Source organism: Pelobates fuscus, chromosome 4 (genome assembly GCF_036172605.1).
Source record: "Pelobates fuscus isolate aPelFus1 chromosome 4, aPelFus1.pri, whole genome shotgun sequence".
In the NCBI taxonomy this organism is placed as follows: domain Eukaryota; kingdom Metazoa; phylum Chordata; class Amphibia; order Anura; family Pelobatidae; genus Pelobates; species Pelobates fuscus.
This window is the reverse complement of record NC_086320.1, coordinates 117,525,722-117,543,233: the sequence shown is the minus strand read 5'-3', so window position 1 is coordinate 117,543,233 and position 17,512 is coordinate 117,525,722. Positions and strand designations below refer to the sequence as shown.

At 48.5% G+C, this 17,512-nt stretch overlaps 1 protein-coding gene across 1 annotated transcript in view; it reads right to left on the bottom strand.

Annotated features, from left to right (window-relative positions):
- The window catches only part of EMILIN2 (elastin microfibril interfacer 2), a 71,791-nt gene that overhangs the window by 28,025 nt on the left and 26,254 nt on the right, over positions 1–17,512 (bottom strand). Inside the window, exon 3 of the mRNA XM_063453046.1 lies at positions 3,456–3,628. Coding sequence (XP_063309116.1) covers positions 3,456–3,628 — 173 coding nt within the window. The remainder of the gene's footprint in view (positions 1–3,455; positions 3,629–17,512) is intronic.

Here is a 17,512-nt window from a genome sequence, read left to right as displayed (position 1 = left end):
CAGGGATGGCAGCAGCAGCAGGATCCCCCCTCCCAGGCATAAGGTAAGAAGGGAGGGGGGATAACTGAACTGCCCCCACCTCCACTGGACCACCAGGGAAGGCAGAAAGGAAGGATCCCCCCTCCCAACATAAAGTAAGAAGGGAGGGGGGGATATTAAGTAATGTACCCCCACCTCCACCCACACACACACACACACATACACAGCACCCACAGACATACACAGCACCCACAGACATACAGCACCCACACACATACAGCACCCACACACATACACAGCCCACACACACACACACACAGCACCCACAGACATACACAGCACCCACAGACATACACAGCACCCACACACATACACAGCACCCACACACATACACAGCACCCACACACATACACAGCACCCACACACATACACAGCACCCACACACATACACAGCACCCACACACATACACAGCACCCACACACATACACAGCACCTACACACATACACAGCACCTACACACATACACAGCACCTACACACATACAGCACCCACACACATACAGCACCCACACACATACAGCACCCACACACATACAGCACCCACACACATACAGCACCCACACACATACAGCACACACACACACACACAGCACACACACACACATACACAGCACACACACACACACACACACACACAGCACCCACAGACATACACAGCACCCACACACAGCACCCACACACATACACAGCACCCACACACATACACAGCACCCACACACATACACAGCACCCACACACATACACAGCACCTACACACATACAGCACACACACACATACAGCACCCACAGACATACACAGCACATACACACATACAGCACCTACAGACACACACATCACCCACACACATACACAGCACCAACACACATACATCACCCACACACACAGCACCCTCACAAACACACAGCACCCTCACACATATTACACAAACAGCACCCTCACACTCACACAGCACACTAACAGTACCCTCACAAACACAAACAGGACCCTAACAAACACACACACAGCACACTACCAGTACCCTCACACACAAACAGCACCCTCACACACAGTACATTTACAGCACCCTCACAAGTGCACACACACACACACAAAAACAGCACCCTGACACACAGTACATTCACAGCACCCTCACAAGCACGCACACACAAACACCCTCCTCACACACACACACATCACACTAACAGCACCCTCACACAGCTTTGTGTGTGTGTGTGTATATATATATATATATATATATATATATATGTATATGTATATATATATATATATATATATATATATATATATATATATATATACACGCCACGTGTGCTTGTGCTTTAGGGTGCACACCCTAATGCAATAGGCTGCGCACGCCTATGAGTGTGTGTGTGTGTGTGTGTGTGTGTGTATATGAGGGGTGCAATATGTGGGTGTGAGGGGTACAGTGTGTGTGTGTGACAGGTGCAGTATGTGCATGTGATGGTTCAGTGTGTTTGTGAAGGGTGTGTGTGAGAGGTGCAGTGTTTGAAGGATGTAGTGTGTATGTGTGAGGGGTGCAGTATGTGAAGGATGTAGTGAGTGAGTGTGTGTGTGCGTGTGAGACAGGCTGTATGAGTGGTGTGTGGGGTCTATAGTGTGTGTGTTGGGGCAGGTTGTGTGAGGGGTACAGTGTGTGTGAGGGGCAGTGTGTGAGGGGTAATGTGTGAGGGGTAATGTGTGTATATGGGAAGGCAGAGTGTGTGTATGGGGGGAGTTATTGTGGGTCTGTGGGCATAGCAGATAAATATATTCTTTTATTTTTATTAAAAAAAAAAAAATCCCTCCCTTCTTACCTTTGCCTGGTGGGGGAACAGAAATAATCACTGGTGGTCCGGTGGAGTAGCCCTGGTGATTTAAGTGGTGAGAGTGAACTCTAGCAGCTCCTGAGGCTAAAGGTCACTCTCGCAGCAATGCTTCAAGCTTGTGAGAGGAGAACCCGGCAGAGATGCAGGTTACAGCTCCGCCGGGTCCTCTCTCTCTTCCTCCCCTGCCGTAGCTGTAGCATTACAGTGCTAGTGGGCCGTTGAAGGAGCTCTCTGATCTCCTCTCCGGTCCTGCAGAGCTGGCAGGGGAGAGTGAGGCACAGTTCCCGGTGCTAGGATCATATGATCATAGCACCAGGGAAATATTTTGCGGCGCCCCTGTGTGCCCGTTGCAGCGCGGAACCGTTGGGTTAGCGTCTATTGTAGAACAGAATTTCTCATTCATGCATGGCTTAAAATTTCAAGTTCTACATTACTAACCAGACCTTAGATATTGCTTGCCACATCAAGCCTGGAGGGTCCATAACACTTACCAATGGTGAATTTGCACTCGTCCCATTTTTAAAGGGAGGAAGGTAGGTCCTTGGCATTAGCATGGACATCTTTGTGGCTTCCAGAAGTATGGTATGCCCTGCTCTTGTAATTATTTTAGTTCGGCAATCACTCATGGGAAGTATAACAATGGTTCTAACCCCCCCCCCTCCCCCCCATTAGAACACAGTTTGCCTTGTTTTACCTTGCTTTAATTTTATCAAAGACTTAAAGGGAACCTGTCAGCACTTACCTGGTACTCCATTCCCAGTGATATCATTACAGAGGTGGGGGATTTACATTTTTGTAACACTTACGCCTGGTCTTTTCACTCCCTTGTGGACACTTCCCCAAGCAGGGCAAATCTCTTGTGTGATGCGGACATGCTGACTGCTTTACCAGCATATTAAAAAAGTCACTCTGTTTCTATACTCCCACAGTATATGAGCTATGGGAAAGCGATGAGAGGTGTCTCTCCTGCTCTCCTTTAACAATTTCACAGCATAGAGTCTATGCTGAAGAATTGATTGACAGTTAGCAGAAATATTTTTTCTCCCAAGCTATACATTTGCAACCAATACTGCCAGCACAATGTATAGATTGAATTTGATGCTCTTTAAAAAGAGCAGATGTAGTTTGGAACATGGCAGATACTCATAAGTACTAATGTAACACTTCAACAACTCTTTCTGAAGTAAACGGATCAAGTGTGACTCTTCACAAAAACAAATTAAAAAAAGACAACTGAAACATTTGTTAAGTAAGATACTCTTAATTAACTGGACTTGAAGAATGGATTATATTGCAGGAAAAGTAAATTCAGGAAGTAATACATTTGAATATGTAGATATTCAAGCTTAAGGAATTGCGTATACATGATAAATAAATCATCACAGTTACTACCCAGTACGGGAACTAGCAGAAATGAACAAATCAGACTTAAATTGTTGAACTGAAAACGGATTAGTTAAAAATTCTTGTGATGTAAATGATTTTGTATACATTATTGCTTTTATTTTTGTTTAGCTGAGGATTTGTTTTGTTTAAATATCATTATGCATCAGAAATTTGATTAGGCAGACTAGAAAACCTCATCTTACCTAAACCACTCTTTGCCCCGTTAGGCTGTGGTGTTTGTAGAGATATTTGAGGGGTATTTTCAGTAGGGCTTTCCTTGCAATCTTGACCTTTAAAACCCGGGCAACATCTCCACTCCAACTCTGTTACAACTTTGTATGATGTTGTATACCGAGGTCTGAAGCCCACTCTATACCTACAAACAAGATTTGGAGAAAATCAACAACTGTATCATTATCGAGATACATAACGGACAAAAAAATACTTCAGGAGATAATTGTTTAATCGCTTAACAGTTACCCCTTTCATAAGGTTTATTAATTTAACAGTGAGCTATTCAGGTCGAAAAAAAACAAAAAAAAACTGAAAAAAATACAGACATAGATACTTAGATATAATGCCACTAAAATGCACTCTAACTTAAGAGCTGGCTGTTACAAACGCTGGTATTGCAGATGCCCTGTTCGTCTATTTCCTCACGAACTGCTGAGCCTGAGTGATTATAGCATGCAGTTCGGGTGTAGATTTGACCGGTTTCAGACGAATGCAGCGTCCAAGTAGTGTTCTCCCCAGCAAGTAGACAGTTACCCAAACATCAGCCTAGACTAGATGAAGGGTACAACAGGAATTATTTTAATGGGTGCCACACTGGCTTTTATGCAAGGGGCACTCCCCCATGGACATTGTGGGGGACAGGGACACAAAGTTTACAACCAATGATAACACAGTGACAAAGTGTGACACTCACAATACAAACAGATAGTTCCCTCCTCTCTGAAAAACACATTTTTCATAAAACTTAAAAAGTACCCCAAAACACATAAAATCCCCATGAATGTTATATCTCCTGATAGTCCTGATCTGGGTGACCAACATATCCAAAAATCATCCAGATCAGTTCAGGGGTTTTGGAATTTTATGGAAGTCTTATTTTGACCGACCACACATAGGCTCCTGCCCAGAAACAGTTCCAGCAAACAGCGCTCTCCTGGCTGTTTGGGAAAAGGAAGCAGGCATTCGTATGGTTTAACCGGTGTTCGGGAAGTTGGGTGTCCGATTTTAGTTCCAGACACTCGACAACCAAGTCCCGCTGCCTCCTTTCATGCGAACAAGATGGACGCCGTTTTCTCCTGCACGTGGCGTTCCACTATACGAACAGCGGCCACACAGGGAGAGCACTTAATTGACGGTTCTCTTTGACGATAATGAGCCAGGGGGGTGGTCGGTGTTCGGTAGTTACAGCTACAGAACCAATAAAACATAAAAGTGAATAACATGGTGGTTTCATTACACTGGCTTTTTGTCAAAAAACATTACATTTTGAGCAAAAAATATATAAAAGTCTTGTTTCACAATTTTCTTCCCTTTCTGTTAGCCGATTTAATTATTGCATTGACTGTTACAGATTGAGAAATATCTTGAGTTAACACAACATAACCATTGCAGCTTTGTGTAGTTGTAATTGTGACTACAATATTGGGGTACTGTCTCTTGGTTTTATGTAACACTATTTAAAAGTGCACTATTAATCATCCAAATTGAATCATCTCATTGTAGCTGATAACATCAGTTTTGAGTTTTATCTGGTCACAGCGCACACAGATTGCTAACCTAAGAAGCATAAGACAGGCTGTCCATGACTAGGGGAGTTTCACACACACGGGTTTTTTTTTACTAACCTCTGAATTAAACAACTGGTTTGCAAAAAGGGAGGCTAAAATAGCCACGCTTTGACTGATGGTTTTGGAGAATATTTACAGATCAGATGTATAAGTCAGTTTTGTGATTCGGATAAAAAGTTTCTTTAGTTTCGAGTATGGTGACTTGATGACCAAAGAGTCATCCAGCCACTGTACTGGGAATTTACATCCCAACAAGATGAGTGACCTTGCTGGAATTTAACTATGACCATGGTCAGGGGGATCCTGGCTGAGGTGGGTGGGATGCAATGATATGATTCAATGAAATTGCATGTGGAATAACCCTTCAATAATCATCATTCAGTGGTTGGTTGAGCCGGATATTTTTTTTTCCACACATAGCTTTATATACTTGATTGGAGAGTGTCCAGCACCATCAATCAAGTAACTACTAGCCAAAATGCGAATGGATTTCTGTTACTTCATAGAATAAAGTTATGGTTTGCATCCAGGTATAAACCCCTGTATTTATTTGGAGGGGGCTCAAATCATGGGATGGTTGGCAAAGTTGGTAGGGGGGAGCAAATGCCCGGTTACGGACTGCAGCTGCACATGATTTTTCTGCATACTAAAATAACAGGAGGTGTGAGAATGTCAGTGACAGTCAATAGAAGTGTTATTAGGAGACAATGTAAACCCTGGTTTTCTCAAAAAAGGCAATGTTTACTTTGAAAAGACAGCATTGGCTATTGACACCAGAACCACTACATCAAGCTGTAGTGGTTCTGATGAAGTGTCCCTTGAAGAATTGTATTTTTGTCATTGGAAAATACATCTTTGTTAGTTAGGAGATAGTTGGCTCCTAGATTCAAAGGAAATGTGTCAAACTCTTGGGTAACCAGTGAGAATAGGTTGGGATTCAGTAATTCAAAGGTATAAGATTCACAATTAATTGGGCATTTTTTTTTACTTTTAATGGATATATTGCATTAAAGAAACACTCCAGGCACTAAAATAACTTAATCTAAATGAAGTTGTTTCGGTGCCAGGAGGCCCCTGTAGGCACTCCTACCTTCATGGTGTAAAACCACTCTTTAACGGTTTAAACACAAACTTGCCTCCAGTGCTGGTGTCCTTTGGAGGCATTCTGCTTTTTCACTTCGAGGAAGTGCAGAGCACCGCCGAGCATGGGAGCAGATGATTGGCTGAGAGTGGTCAGCTGACGCCAATCAGTGACTCCCAATTCACAAAACTGACTTGCAAAAGGTACGTTTCTTTGCAAGTCAGTTCCAGAGTAGAGACCAGCACTGGAGACAACTTTGGGGTTAAACCCTGAAGGTAAGAGTGCCTCCAGGTTCCTACTGGCACCAAAACAGCGTCATTTAGATTAAGCTGATTTGGTGCCTGGAGTGTCCCTTTAAAATGTTGTGTTTTAGAATAACATTTTCAAAGTTCATACATGTTATATTTGCTCAAGCTAGGAATTATAGTGTGGTTATAACAGTTAAAGTCTTAAAATAGGAAATGAAGGGTAATGAAAACACAGAACATGTTCCAGGAATAAAATGTGTACATAGAATACAGACCTGCACAAGCTAATAAACAGCATGAGCAGGAAATCCAGAAATGGAAACTTCATAAACACAGGAACAGATAAGTAAAATAAAATGGTCTTCGGTATACAGCATACTTTTGCTGTATTGCATAGCTTTATCGACAAACTCAAACACAGCACACGTTTTGGACATTAAATATAGACTTTTTAGGCAAGGTGTAGTATTTTTCATATGATTCTGCATTGTTCATGACATTGAAAGGGTTGCTTGGATCTAGAGATAGGGAATATAACAAAAGCAGTGTTCACGAAATAACCAATTGCCGCCGAAAGATTTTGGGTTTCCATTGCAAAGTCAATACCCTACAGCCGACTAACTCTCCCTGAGTCTTCCTGTTTTTCGAAGTAGGTTACCAGCTTAATATCCCTGCCTAGTTACTTAGGTGACCTGCTGACTGATCTTCATTACATCAGCAGTCTACCTTCTAAAGGCTATGCCTCTCATGACATACAGCCATTCAAGATCCAGTCCAAGCATGATGGAATTATACTAAAGCAACACAATTCCACCAATGCTCAATATAAAGTGTAAGTGTAAAACCAGTAAACAAATTATGATAATACCCTCGTACCTTATAATCACAAAGGAAATATGTCAATACAGATGATGAAAAACATGATGGATACCTTTATGGCATAGTTTACTTGTTTTTACACATCTCAGAGAATTCTGGAGCCCCTGAGGACGTTACATATTAAGTGCCAAAGCTCATTTTGTAAGCAGCTACCAGTGATGCTTGCTATATTTTGTAAAACCACCTAAACACCTTTTAAGTTAGTTACTTATTAATAAAAGCAATGCGTTCATATGTTCTAACCTCCTGTAGCCCCATGTAGCCAAAGCGCAGCTTAAGCGGAACAGGGCCTTGACAGGGGTTAGGAGGCGGGCCCAGGAGGAACAGACAGGACAGGTGGGTTATGGGATATGTGGGATTGGCTATTTAAGGGAGGAGCCATTTTGTAAGGTTCACTTCTAATTTCCTACCCGGTTCAGTTTGTGTGCATCCCGGTGCTCTCTAGACTTTCTGGGTAGGGTTTCTCTTTTGTCTCCTCTGCAGGGCCATGGATATCGTGGAGAAGCTTTTGGAGGGAATCAGGACAGCGGCGCGGCAACAAGGAGCGGATTGGGTGCAGGCCCAGCTGGGCCCGGTCCTTGCTGCGGCAGCAGGACAGGAGGCCGGAGACTCACGCCCGGCGAGGGCCAGGAGGCCCCCGAGGCATTTGAGCCCGGGAGGAGAACCGGAGGTCGGTGGCACGGGAGTGCAGGAGACAGCCAGTGGAAGTCGTAGCAGGCCCAGGAGCTGCCTGGTTGAGGCTCTGCCTCCCAGTGTGCGGACGGGGCTTCGGCGTGGTGAGTCGAGACGGGCGGCTGCCCTGGACATCGATGCACCAACCCCTAACACGGAGGGGGCCGTGCGCGGAGCAGGATCCAAGATGGCGGCCGGACGGCCTAGTGCGGGGCCTGGCGGGGCGGGGTCTCGGCCCAGGAGGGCACCCCCATCGGTCTTGGCGGTGGACTGCAGCACGCGGACTGGGACGGTCCACGACGGGCCCAACGTACAGCAGGCAAGTGCAGGGGCTCCTTCCGGGGGTCCCCTTGGCGTGGTGGGCAGGCGGGGAGTGAGGCCCGATTCCAGGGAGCGGGCGGACGGGGAGGCGGGTAGGCGAGCGGCCCAAGGGGAGCAAGGGTCGGGCGGAAGGCCCCTGGGGGGGGTGCGGGATGCTGCGAAGGGGTCCCGCGGAGTGCAGACTGGGCGGGCTTCCGTGGGAGGGGATGGGGGGTCCCTCGGTAGTTCTCTTGCGGGGCGGAAGGTATTGCCTGCGGGTTCGATGGATGTTAGGAGGGTGGTAGAGGGTAAGGGGAAAGGTAAGGCCCCGAGGTCCGGTCGGTCGGGGATAACTGTCTCGGGGAGCGGGGTGTCACCATCCGCGTCCGTTGAGGGCCCCGGGGGAGGTGCCCCTGGTCTGGGTTCCGTAGGTGTAGTGGTAGGTCGGGCTGCGGCGGGGTTGGGGCGCGGGGCGGGAAGCGGGGAGGGTGGGCCTAGTTCGGAGTCGGGTAGTGCTAGCCCCTCGCCGGTGAGGGCCCCCAGGACACGCAGACGGAGGCCCCGGCGCAGGCGCGCAATGTCAGGGAGTTCGGCAGGGTCCGGGTCCCCCAGGTTGTCTCAACGGGGGTTGGCATCCAAAGGCGATGGTAGGAGTCGTAGTCCACGTGGCAGGGCTCTCAGGGCCTTTGGGGCGCGACGGCGGGAGGATACCCGGCGGGAGGCTTTGGCGGTTAGCAGGCGCTCCCCGGTTCGGGACGGGAAGGTGGTGGGGGAACAGTACGCCTTGCCCAGGACTTCTTCTCCTCTTTCCAGGTCCCGGAGTCGCTCCTCATCTGATTTTTCCAGGCACCGGGTGGGATCCCTGGTTGGCGGGACATCGGCGGATGGCGTTCATCCTGGACGAGCAGTGACGGACTGCGCAGCCCCGGGTGTCCTCGGCCCCAGGGGCTTGGCCGGTGAGTCTATTGAATCGCTACAGTCCAGTGCACTAGTACAAACACTGCAGTCACTACTCCACTCACTGGGGGCGGGGGGTGGCACACAAGGTAGCGTAGGGCAGGTGTGGACGCAAGGGGGAGGGGAGGTGGGGCCCGGTCTAGGGACCCCGGCGGTAGTTGCGGGCGGGGAAGCTGTGTCGGCTTCCAGCGTGGGTGAGGCGGGAAGCGAACGGGCGGAGTTGACGGGGGGGGTGACGGAAGCAGCGAGGCAACATGCGTATGTGTCCTTCGCGGGCCCGCTGGGGGTGCACCTCAAGCAGGAGGTGAAAGAGAAAATCTGGAAGGGGGAATTTTGCGAGATTTTCTCGCTTCTTCCCTTGGAGGACTTTCTTGACCTCAAGGAGGAGGACAAAAAGGACGAAAAGAAAGAGGAGGAGGAGAAACGGCGGAGGTATCGCAAGATACCGAAGTCTTTTGGTAACTGGCTAAGGGCATTCTGTATCCTAGCCAGCGTGATCGGGGAAAAATCTCCGGGCTCCTGCTCGTCCCTGTTTTGCTACTTGGACGGCATATGGGAGGCATACCGCACCTATGGCGGATTGGCATGGTGGCGGTATGATGAGCAGTTCCGGCAGCGGCTGGCGGCGAATCCGGGCATCCGGTGGGACCAGATGGACCTGCCTCTCTGGATGAAGCTCATGATGGCACAGAAGGCACAGCCCTTTCAGCACGCGGCTGGCGCTAAGGGTCAGTCCTCCTCGTCGGCCGCCTCGCAGAAGGGCTTATGCTGGCTCTTTAATGAGGGTCAGTGCAAGTGGGGCGCAGCCTGCCGCTTCAAGCACGAGTGCTCGGGTTGCGGTGGGGCTCATGGGCTCCAACGTTGTTTCAAGAAAGGGAAGTCCGGGGGGACAGGAGCCTCTGCCGCGGTTGGCGGCGGAGGGTCTCCCACTACCTCGGGGGCTAACCCCAGTGAAATTAGACGCGATGGAGCCCTGGCTAAACCGCTACGGTAACAGGGCAGACGCGGAGCTGCTTAGAGCGGGGTTTGGGCAAGGGTTTGTCATTCCGTTTCGGGAGAGGGGTGGCACTGCTTGCCCTCATAATCTCAAGTCCGTGGTGGAGTTCCCAGAGGTGGTTCGGGAGAAGTTGGACAAGGAAGTGCGGTTGGGTAGGATGGCGGGGCCTTTTGTGGCCCCGCCACTGGCGGGCCTTCGGGTCTCTCCCCTCGGGGTGGTCCCCAAGAAAGAAACAGGGAAGTTTCGGCTCATTCACCATCTTTCCTATCCTAAAGGGGAGTCGGTGAACGACGACATTGACAGGGACCTATGCTCGGTCTCTTACGCATCATTTGACCAGGCGGTCGAGCTGGTGAAGAGAGCTGGGCGTGGTGCGTTGATGGCCAAGGTGGACATCGAGGCTGCTTTTAGGTTGCTTCCGGTGCACCCGGCGTGTCATCACCTGTTAGGGTGCTTCTTTGAAGGGGGCTACTTTGTGGATTTGTGCCTTCCCATGGGGTGCTCCATTTCGTGCTCTTACTTTGAGAAGTTTAGTTCATTTCTCGAGTGGGTGGTGCGGACGGAAGCGGGAGATAAAGCGGTGGTGCACTATCTGGATGATTTCCTGTGTGTGGGGCCGGCCGGATCTCCCGCGTGCCAGCACTTGTTAGGTACCATCCAATGGGTGGCGGGCTGCTTTGGGGTGCCGCTGGCGGCAGATAAAACTGAGGGCCCGACTGAGTGCCTTAGTTTCCTGGGTCTGGAGATAGATTCAGTGCGGGGGGAATGTCGGCTGCCGCTGGCAAAGCTGGAAGGTTTGCGCGGCGTGGTGGCAGAGGTGCGTCGGGCACGAAAAGTGACCCTGCGCCGACTGCAGTCATTGGTCGGAATGCTCAATTTCGCCTGTAGGGTGATACCCATGGGTAGGGTGTTTAGCCGCAGCTTATCGGCGGCTACCGCGGGGATTAGGTCCCCTCACCATTTCATCCGGGTATCTTCGTCCATGCGGGCGGACTTGGGGGTGTGGGATACCTTCCTCAGGGACTTTAACGGGACGGTGTTCTTTCGGCAAGGAGGCGTGTCGACAGCTGAGCTAGAGCTGTACACCGACGCGTCGGGTAGCGTGGGTTTTGGGGCCTACTTCGGTGGGAGCTGGTGTGCTGAAAAATGGCCGGAGGCATGGGGGCAGAGCCCCCTCATGCGTAACCTGGCGTTTCTGGAGCTGTTCCCACTGGTGGTGGCGCTGGCGCTGTGGGGGGACCGGTTGAGGGACAGGAAAGTGGTTTTCTTCTCGGACAACATGTCCGTGGTGCACGCGGTTAATAATCAGTCTGCAGCATCGAGGCCGGTGGTAACTCTGCTGCGGCGCTTTGTTTTGTTGTGCATGTCCCTGAATGTGGTTTTTCGCGCGCGCCATGTGCCTGGGTACTTGAACGAGGTGGCTGACGCTCTGTCTCGTTTTCAGTGGTCCCGGTTTCGAACGATGGCCCCGGAGGCCCAGGACAGGGGTCAGCCGTGCCCGATCGAGATGTGGCAGCTAGGAGCGTCCTGCTTGGCGGACTCGTGAAGGCTTCGCTGGCACCGGCCACATGGGCCGCATACAGTAAGGTCTGGAGTTCATGGGAACGTTCCTGGGGCGGGCTGGGCCGAGGGGTACGAGGGGAGCCGCCTCTGGATGCCTTCTTGTGGTTTACCTTTCAATTACTGGCGGGGGGCGCCTCCCCGGCGGTGATTGACCGGAACATGGCTGCAATGGCGTTCTGGTTCAAGCTCCAAGGTGGAGCGGATCTTACCAAGGCGTTTATTGTCCGGCAAGCACTCAAAGGGTATCGGAGGGCTCGGAGGGCCCCCGACGCTAGGCGCCCGGTGTCGGTGCATGTGCTGGAAGGGCTTGTTCGGGCGCTGCCCTCCATTTGTTTCAATGCATTTGAGGTGTCGCTATTCCGTGTGGCATTTCTTTTGGCTTTCTTTGGGGCGTTCCGCGTCGGGGAGTTGGTGAGCAACACCCGGGCGGCCACGGGGGGCTTACAGGTGTCTGGGGTACGTATACTGGATGGGAAGCTGGTGGTACACTTGGCTAGGTCCAAGACGGATGTGGAAGGCAAGGGCCGGGACGTTACGCTGGGGGCCCTGCCGGGCTCGGCATTGTGCCCAGTAGCTGCGGTGTCGGAGTATTTGGGTCAGAGGCCCGCGGTTGGCGGGTCCCTGTTGGTCCATGCGGATGGCTCGTCGCTCTCTCGCTTCCAATTTCAGAAAGTTTTCAGTCTGAGTCTGGGTCGGATGGGACTGGATGCCAGCGCATACGGCACCCACTCCTTTCGTATTGGGGCGGCCACGGAGGCCACACGTCTAGGTTTGGGGGATGAGGTAGTTAAGCGGATTGGGAGATGGGAATCTGTTAGGTTCCGCTCATATGTACGCTTGGGTATGTTGGAACACTAAGGGACATTGGGGCGGCCTGGGGGGTACGGGTGGTTTTATCCTGTGTTTTTCTTTCTTCCCCAGGCCGGGTCGCTTGGATCGTGGGTCATTCCTTCATTTTCTGGGCCGGACGGAGGGCTGCAGCTCGAGCTCAAGGCCAGCAGCTGGGCTTTCCGGAGGACCAGCTCGTAGTGCGCTGGTGGGGGTATCGGGGCTTCTGCTGGGGGGACGTCTGCAGGGCAATATTTGGTATGGTCGCAGGCGGGGCGCGGCCAGATATGCTAGTTTTACATGCAGGCGGTAATGACCTGGGCCTCACCCCGCAGCGGAGGCTGGTAAAATGGATGAAGCAGGATCTTAACCGGTTGGTTGATCTGCTTCCCGGGGTGATGCTGGTATGGTCGGAGATTGTTCCGAGGCAGCGGTGGCGTTACGCCCGGGACCCGGTAGCCATTGATAGATGCAGGGGTAAGGTGAACAGCCTGATGGCAAGTTTTGTTAGGAAACTGGGGGGAGTGGTGGTAAGGCACCAGGAACTGGAGGAGGGGTTGGATGGGTATTACCGCTCGGACGGTGTACACCTTTCGGCAGTGGGTTACGACCTGCTAAACTTGGGTCTGCAGGAGGGGATGCAGAGGGCGTTCCTTCTCCGGGGTGGCGGAGCTCAGACAGCTTAAGGGGTCAAGGTCTGAGCTTGTGGCGGGATAGGGAGCTGAGAGAGAGGACATAGGCTCCCTATGAGGAACGTGAGGAACATGGAAAAAAGTGGAATTATGGTCAATGGTGGTTTCGAGTCCTGGAGGTGGCTCAGAACCTGGTGGGGCAGGGGTATCCGGGTATACCCCTGCCATGGTTACTTATGGTTGGCACTTGTTCGGTTCAAGTTGGCGAGGTTGGAAAATGTCGTTACATATTTGTATTTGTTATGTTGGGGGTCATTGCCCTCTATTAAAAAGAAGGATACGGATGAGAGGGGCGGAAGGTGGGGGCAATGACCCATGTTTATATGTTAATTTATTTAAAGCAATATTATCGTTATATATTATTTAAATTATTTAATAAAGCTGTGGACAAATTTTCCCATATACCAGGTGTCAGTGTGTTATTGGGTTAGGTATGTGGGGGGTTTTTTGTCCAAGGTTCCGCCAGCCCATATGGCGACTATACACCGGTCATGTAGCCCCATGTAGCCAAAGCGCAGCTTAAGCGGAACAGGGCCTTGACAGGGGTTAGGAGGCGGGCCCAGGAGGAACAGACAGGACAGGTGGGTTATGGGATATGTGGGATTGGCTATTTAAGGGAGGAGCCATTTTGTAAGGTTCACTTCTAATTTCCTACCCGGTTCAGTTTGTCCCGCCCACCCTCCCTATATTTTATGTTTAGATAGGGGTTTCCCGCTTTTTCACAGCGGCGGGATAGGGAGCTGAGAGAGAGGACATAGGCTCCCTATGAGGAACGTGAGGAACATGGAAAAAAGTGGAATTATGGTCAATGGTGGTTTCGAGTCCTGGAGGTGGCTCAGAACCTGGTGGGGCAGGGGTATCCGGGTATACCCCTGCCATGGTTACTTATGGTTGGCACTTGTTCGGTTCAAGTTGGCGAGGTTGGAAAATGTCGTTACATATTTGTATTTGTTATGTTGGGGGTCATTGCCCTCTATTAAAAAGAAGGATACGGATGAGAGGGGCGGAAGGTGGGGGCAATGACCCATGTTTATATGTTAATTTATTTAAAGCAATATTATCGTTATATATTATTTAAATTATTTAATAAAGCTGTGGACAAATTTTCCCATATACCAGGTGTCAGTGTGTTATTGGGTTAGGTATGTGGGGGGTTTTTTGTCCAAGGTTCCGCCAGCCCATATGGCGACTATACACCGGTCATGCACTATTATTCTGTCTTTTTCTAAGCAATAGTTACCGGTATATTTATTAAATTAGTTTGGTGTTGCCTGAGCGTATTACCCATGAAATACTTAAAAACAAGAGAAATCTCAATGTATCTTTCCTAGTAAAAGATTTGATAAATAAATAAATGACACTATTATATGCAATGTTTGCTGCTTGCTCTCGTCTCGTTTATATTCTCTACATAAGGGCTTGTCTAATCCTGCATACAGTACAAAATGCATAGGTATATGGCTTTCTGTTTTATCTGATACAAGTCATAAAAGGCAGCAAGATCTGCACTCCGCGGTGTCTTCCTGTAGGCTAAAGTCATAAAGGAAATAGTTACGGAGTTAGTTACTTAATTTATTTTGCCAGCTGTGGAGAAGAGATGAGAGAAGGTGCGGAAATAACAAGCAAGAAGGTCAAATGCTAGAGCACGCACAATGGCTGGAACTAGATAACTTCAGATTTAAGATACATTTATATGAACATACCAAATTACTTCATACAAACCACACAATGCAAAGAAAAATAGTACACAGAGTACTGAAACAAGTCTGGCTTAATGAAGCAGATTTGGTGTATAGAACATACACCACATTTATTCTCACTGCTGAATTATCTGACATTAAGATTTAAATCACTTTATTTGTGCAGCCTTAACAACAAATCCCTTATCTGTGACTCACTACACACATTCCAAAAACAAGGTAAAATTGTAAAAAAAAAAAATCCCTTATTGCACAGTGTGTTTCACATAGAAGTCCTTTCCACTGCATTGCAAAATTGCCTGTTTGTGTCAACAGCAGCCTCTTGGGATGATTAACGTTCTATTAACAAAGCAGAACATATAAACATCTAAAAGAAAAACGTACTTTGAAAAAAGATCAGTGGAAACATTTTACTTTTTTTTTTTATAGAGGGGGACATCCATCGCAGCCAGGGGAGGTGTGATTAGGGCTGCATAAACAAAGTGATTTAACTCGGAATTATCAGAGAGTTGATAAGTGACACTGCAGGGGTATGATCTACACACTAAATGGTTAAAGTTATTTTGCTGCCTAGAGTATCCCTTTTAATACTCACAAAAATATATGGGGTAAACTGGAACCATATAAATGACAATAATAATAATAATAATAATAAAAGTATTATGCAAGGCAACTAACATGCCAAAAATGTTTGCATAGGTGTGCGCTAATTTAGTTGGAGTGTCAGATGCTACCCTGGCTGACATGGGGATCAAAAGATCTCTCCCACATGTACAACTCATTGAGTTTAGTCTGTTTGAGGAAATACACATGACACTTCTAATTAGGTATTTAATCAATATTCAATTTATATATATATATATATAAAAAAAAATACAGGGAAAGAATGCATGCCTATTTCAGTTTGCATTGACACGATGCGTTGGAATGCGGCTTACTGCCTTAAAAAGATAGAAGGATTTGCATCTTTGTATGATTCTCGTATATGAGGCATGGAGTCTATAGGTACAAGTGTGCTGTTATATTTTTATTTTTATGCAAGCGGTTTTGGAAAGGTTCAACAAAAACTGGATCTCTCCCTGTGGCTTCAACCAGGCTGATGATTAAGTGCATTAAGTGCAATACTCTCCAATCTTAATGGCTTAACAACACTGGGGGCAGGTCCGCCATTGCACGCTCAGCCTAGTAGAAAAAATAGACCACTGCCAATCTCCAAGGCTTCACTATGAACAATACAATGTGAATAACTATAGGTTACCATTGACTAAAAATTATTAGTGGGTTTCTCTATAAAACTAACCTCTCAGTCAGACAGTGGTCATAGCCAAACAATAGCTGGAGATTGGCCCATACCGGTGGTGGCACTGTCTCAGGATGCCACCTTTCTAACAAACCAGTGCAGATTTCTGCTGCACCAGTCCTGCCCCTGCAAGTCCTTTAAAAAGGGAGTCAGTTACTAAATCTCATTAAAATCATATGTCCTCACCTACCAAATTTCCATACTGACAATCAGCTCTAGACTTTGTAAGGACTTGGACTTGACGCCCCCACTTACACCCACAATAAAAAAAAAATGCAAGTGAGAAAATTAACTGGCCTGGGTCCCTGGTGTCTAGTGGTGGAGAGTCCTTCCTGTTTCTCTCTGCATGGCCGGGCCCTATAGCACCCCTCACCCTGTCAAATGACAATTGTCCCCTTCTGCCCCAGCTTTGCTAAACGTAGGCTTGTAGGCAGGGTTAACGTCACAAGATATTGGAGATTGAGGCAACGCTTCAACAAAGCCGTACTAGGAATAAAAAGCAGTCCTGGAAAAAAAATTAGACCAACCCTGTAGTGCATTGCTTCCACTCTGCAGGTTGTCCACTTCGCTCTCATGCACTAGTGCAGGGGTAGGCAACCTTTAGCATTCTAGATGTTTTTGTCTATGTCTCCCAAAATGCTCTTACAGCCATAATGCTGGCAATGCAATGTGGGAAATGTAGTCCACAATATCTGGGGTGTGAAAGGTTGCCTACCGCTGCACCAGTGTCTGCTGCAGGGAAATTACATCATGATTCATCTATGCAACGTGAGAACAGGGGTAGATCCAGGATAGAACATAGGGCCCCTGGCACAAGATAGGTTTGGGCTCTCTACCACTCTAGACAATTACCTCTAAAAATTTCCCCAAAATGTCCCCACTTGCCACAACCAAATAACCAAATCTATAGTCACAGGACCCCAACATCCCAATGCCAGTTCACAATCTCCTTCTCCAATTTAGACTGCCATATTTCCTTGACAAGTAACATTATTCCTGATGATAATAGATTTTACCACATTTGCCTGCTAACTAACCATCTCCCTTCTCGGTTTAAACCCCCACTTCTCTAAATAGTTGACCGTATTTCTCCCTCAAATAGGTGGCCTTGCTTCCCCAAACAGATCTTCTAGTTATCCTTGCTATTCATGTAAATTCTTCCTCCACATTCCACATGGAAGGCAGCATGCATTCTAGAGTGAGAAGGGATGGGACTTGATGGAGGCAGGAACGGACTTGGA